Raw genomic sequence first — 5,418 nt, 5'->3', positions numbered from 1 at the left:
ATCTGTACTCTTATTGCGCTCACGCGCCCTCTTTTATTGCGCTCCACGCGTTCTTTAAAGACCACTCTTATTGCGCCATACGCGCCCTTTAAAGATCAATCTTATTGCGCTCTACGCGCTTATTTTTTTTCTTTTTTCTTTTTTTTGAAAGTGATCTATAATGCAATTTCACAATTAAAAGTTGTATTACAATTAAAAAAATATTTGATGATTTACAGTTAAATAACAAAAATTAAGAAGATTGAAACACTACTAATCATAATTACTATAAAAATGACATCTTATTCTGGACTTGGGAAGTGAGCTGAGCAACATCATTTGATTCTGACTTGAATACTATGGAGAGGTAAATTGAATTTCTTGGTAATCTAAATAGAGCTTTCGCCTCTTTCACTATTGTTGCTGAATCACTGATTATGGTAATCTTTTTTATTATTGTGGCCTTTTTTATGATGTGCTCGATAAATTTGACCTCTTGTTCTTTTCCTGTGAATCCTTTTATGGTTGCAAACTTTAATGTGTGATAAATACAATTGTACAGGTTGTTCCTCTCCGAAAACATTGACGTTGGAAATGGCAAACAGACATTATCATAAGAATTATTTGCACCCGCGGAGCATTCTTCTTCCTCTACCGGCGGTATTGTTATTTCAAGAGTTTCAAGGCAGGGGAATAATCTTAGTATGTAGGAAAATGCCATAGATTCTCTTATGTTATTCAAATCCAAGTCAATTGACGTAATCAGTATATTTTGAAAAATGTTAAATGAGTTATATCCCAAAAGATTACTGCAATATTCAAAAATATCTTGCATTTTCAGAAGAGGTTGGTCATGTGAACGGATACGTATTCTCTGAGCAATTGAGTTGCAAGAAACGTGTAAAATCCTCAGGTTAACTGTATAGATTTTCAAACCCTTTGGTGGACACATTAAAGAATCAACAACCAAGGTTTCAAGTCCCTCAATACTGACATCAACCTCATTCACAATCAACCACCCAAGCTCCAAGAACTTAAGCCATGGATTGTTGATCTCAAGTGTCTTAAACCCCTTTGACTCAACAATACTCAAACTCTCCAAACCCAAACATTTGCGCAAAACCCCATTGATGACGTCATCACTCATACGCATGTTCTTCAACTTTAGGATTTTCAATTTCCCGCCACACCCATTAAAAGCTTCTGGCGTTGACATAGTCATCGTGTAATTGGTCAACTCTAACGAATTCAGATTTGAAAAAATCATAGGGCGGAAATTAAGTTTGACTGTTCTAGACCCCTTAGGAAAAAATGGGGGTTTAGGTTCTACAACCAAACACTCACATTCTAAACTCAAAGAATTTATCTTTTTGAATTTATTTAGAACAAAGTCAACCCAAAATTCCAATTCGCCAACGTCAATGCTCCTAGGGAACTGTTTGAAGCTAATACTTGTTAAATCACCAACATAGCCATTAAAGACCACACCTATGACGGTGCCACATAGGCTACCAGTACCATGTTGTCTCTCAGGCAATATGAAAGGTCCTGGCATGGTTGTTTCATCGAATTCGAGGCGTTCGGCGTGCCTCCACAATCCCTGCCATGATTTCGCCAGGGTGCTTGTCCTCACGGCTTCGGCAACAACGAGGGAAGAGCTGACCATAGTCAACGGCTCGTTTGGGAGGTAGCTGAGCCTGTCTGACGGTGCATCATGGGCAGTTTCATTTTCTTCTTTTCTCATGATTTTAGTTTCTCTTGCCATCGAGAGGGAAGCTTGTTAGTATCTTATGTGTTGTCAGAGTCTTAGTATCCTCCTTGAAGAGGATACATAAGCTATCATCTTTCTGGTAAAAAATCACCCTACTTCTTTTTCAACCTCCTCCCACGATGAATAATCAATATTTTAATTTAGCTCAGAATCCAACTAATCTCTATTACATCCATCCAAGTAAAAATCCAACATCAGTCTTGGTTACACCTGTTCTAATAGGAAACAACTATCATTCATGGAATAGTCACTATGGCCTGTCTGCGCCTTCTTCCAGCAATTTCATCTGCACCTTCTTCCGAGAGTTTCGTCTGCCTTCTGTTTCAGCAGTCATGTCTGCATTCTATTTCAACAAGTTTAATCTACATCTGTTTTAGCAGTTCCGTCTGCAATCTTATTGCACTCCACGCCCCCTTTAAAGACCACTTTTATTGCGCCATACGCGCCCTCTAAAGATCAATCTTATTGCGCTCTACGCCCTTACTTTTTTCTTTTTTTTTTTGAAAGTGATCTATAATGCAATTTCACAATTAAAAGTTGTATAATAATTAAAAAAAATATTTGATGATTTACAGTTAAATAACAAAAATTAAGAAGATTGAAACACTACTAATCATAATTACTATAAAAATGACATCTTATTCTGGACTTGGGAAGTGAGCTGAGCAACAGCATTCGATTCTGACTTGAATACTATGGAGAGGTAAATTGAAATTCTTGGTAATCTAGCCTCTTTCACTATTGTTATTGAATCACTGATTATAGTAATCTTTTTTATTATTGTGGCATTTTTTATGACGTGCTCGATAAATTTGACCTCTTGTTCTTTTCCTATGAAGCTTTTTATCGTTGCAAACTTTAATGTGTGATAAATACAATTGTACAGCTTATTCATCTCCCAAAACATTGACGTTGCAAATGGCAAACATACATTATCACAAGAATTATTTGCACCCGCGGAGCATTCGTCTTCCTCTACCGGCGGTATTGTTATTTCAAGAGTTTCAAGGCAGAGGGATAATCTTAGTATGTAGGAAAGTGTCATAAATTCTCTTATGTTATTCAAATCCAAGTCAATTGACGCAATCAGTATATTTTGAAAAATGTTGAATGAGTTATATCCCAAAAGATCACTGCAATATTCAAAAATATCTTGTGTTTTCAAAAGAGGTTGGTCATGTGAACAGATACGCATTCTTTGAGCAATTGAGTTGCAAGAAACGTGTAAAATACTCAGGTTAACTGTATAGATTTTCAAACCCTTTGGTGGACACATTAAAGAATCAACAACCAAGGTTTCAAGTACCTCAACACTGACATCAACCTCATTCACGATCAACCACCCAAGCTCCAAGAACTTAAGCCATGGATTGTTAATCTCAAGAGTCTTAAACCCGGCTCTTTGACTCAACAATACTCAAACTCTCCAAACCCAAACATTTGTGCAAAACCCCATTGATGACGTCATCGCTCATACGCATGTTCTTCAACTTTAGAATTTTCAGTTTCCCGCCACACCCTTAAAAGCTTCTAGCGTTGACGTAGCTATCGTGTAATTGGTCAACTCTAACGAATTCAAGTTTGAAAAAATCATAGGGCGGAAATTAAATTTGATTGTTCTAGACCCCTTAGGAAAAAACGGGGGTTTAGGTTTTGCAACCAAACGCTCACATTCTAAGCTCCAAAATTTTATCTTTTTGAATTTATTCAGAACAAAGTCAATCCGAAATTCCAATTCGCCAACGTCAATGCTCTTAGGGAAGTGTTTGAAGCTAACACTTGTTAAATCACCAACATAGCCATTAAAGACCATACCTATGACGGTGCCATATAGGCTACCAGTACCAAGTTGTCTCTCAGACAATATGGAAGGTCTTGGCATGGTTGTTTCATCGAATTCGAGGCATTTAGCGTGCCTCCACAATCCCTGCCATGATTTCGCCAGGGTGCTTGTCCTCGTGGCTTCAGTGATGGAGAGGGAAGAGATGACCATAGTCAATAGCTCGTTTGGGAGGTAGCTGAGCCTGTCTGACAGTGCATCATGGGAAATTTCATCTTCTTCTTTTCTCATGATTTTAGTTTCTCCTGCCATTGAGAGGGAAGCTTGTTAGTATCTTATGTGTTGTCAGAGCCTTGGTATCCTCCTTGAAGAGGATACATAAGCTATCATCTTTCTGGTGAAAAATCACCCTACTTTTTCAACCTCCTCCCACGATGAATAATCAATCTTTTAATTTAGCTCAGAATCCAACCAATCTCTATTACATCAATCCAAGTAAAAATCCAACATCAGTCTTGGTTACACCTTTGAAGACCACTCTTATTGCACCATACGCGTCCTCTAAAGATCAATCTTATTGCGTTCTACCCCTCTAAAGATCAATCTTATTGCGTTCTACGCGCTTATTTTTTTCTTTTTTTTTTTTGAAGATCGCTGCTCAAGCACATCATCTCCTTTTATATTTTTGCCGCCGGCAGCTCAAGCTCTGCCGCACGCATCTTCCTTCGCGTCACCACGTCAGACGGTCAACAATTTCATCGGAACTTATCCAAACTGTGGATTATTGACATTTTCCATCTACTAGCTTGCAGGGGCGTATTAAACTACTCTTCCACCTTAATCCTTGACAACAATAAAGAAGTCTCGTGACCCACAAATTCAGCTTAACAAAATACATAAATTCAATTACAATTTTAGTTTTTATTATCTTTTCTTATCTTTTCTTTATCTTATCTTTAGTTGTTCTTATCTTATCTTATCTTTATTTGCTTTTATCTTTCATAGGACAATGCTCTATATATATTTAGTTTTATCCTCATAGTTTAGAATATAATTCAATCAATCAACAATCAATAAAATTTTTTCATCTTTTCTTTTTTTATTCTTTCACAATTTTATCACATTTATATATGGGTTTCATTCTTTTCTCCTTTTTTTTTTACCCTTTCTTGTTAACTTATTTATTTTCCCCTGCCTTTTATAAGTCACGAACTTTGTTAAAATATTATATTAAACTTTTAAACTAAAATTACAAACTATATCCATAAATAATCCGGTAATAATTTTCTAGTCGATAACTTTATTTTCAAGGTTGTTGAAATAGCAGTATTGAAGGAAAATATAATTATTATCAATTTAGATTACTAAAGTATTAAATTTATCTTTAAAATTGTACAAAATTAGAGACCAATTTAGTGTATTAACAATAATGATACAGTAGATGACACATACACGAATAATTTTGCGACATAAATTGACACATGAGCAAATAATATTGTGACACATGATAAGATCATCCACATCATCATATTATGTGTAACTGACCGATCTGTTCCCGTATCATTACATGTGGTCAAATTATGATATAATACGTGTCACTAAAGATCTACGTTATCGAGCTATATTAGCAATGCAAACCGCTAATTGAAAACGTGTTAGAGTGTAATATGATGCATTTTTGTCAATTTTAAAGACATAATTGATGCAGTTTTAATCTCAGAAACGATTTTAGAAACGATTTTAATGTACACTCCAATCTCATATACCATTTTAAAAATTTACTTAATTAATTGACTTTTAATATATCAGTTTAATAAATCCCTTAAAGATACATATAATGTCATTTTAGATTTTAATCTCTAAAATAAAATTATTGAGTGCATAGAAA

At 35.4% G+C, this 5,418-nt stretch overlaps 1 protein-coding gene across 1 annotated transcript; it reads right to left on the bottom strand.

The window, feature by feature from the left end:
* On the bottom strand, positions 266-1,723 carry LOC107632638 (F-box protein At1g80960-like). Its single transcript, XM_016336307.1, has one exon. The coding sequence runs from the start codon at positions 1,721-1,723 to the stop codon at positions 266-268; it is 1,458 nt and encodes a 485-aa protein (XP_016191793.1).

The sequence above is a fragment of the Arachis ipaensis genome, chromosome B03 (assembly GCF_000816755.2).
Source record: "Arachis ipaensis cultivar K30076 chromosome B03, Araip1.1, whole genome shotgun sequence".
NCBI classification, from domain to species: Eukaryota; Viridiplantae; Streptophyta; class Magnoliopsida; order Fabales; family Fabaceae; genus Arachis; species Arachis ipaensis.
The sequence above is the reverse complement of the archived record's forward strand: the minus strand, read 5'-3'. Positions and strand labels throughout refer to the sequence as shown.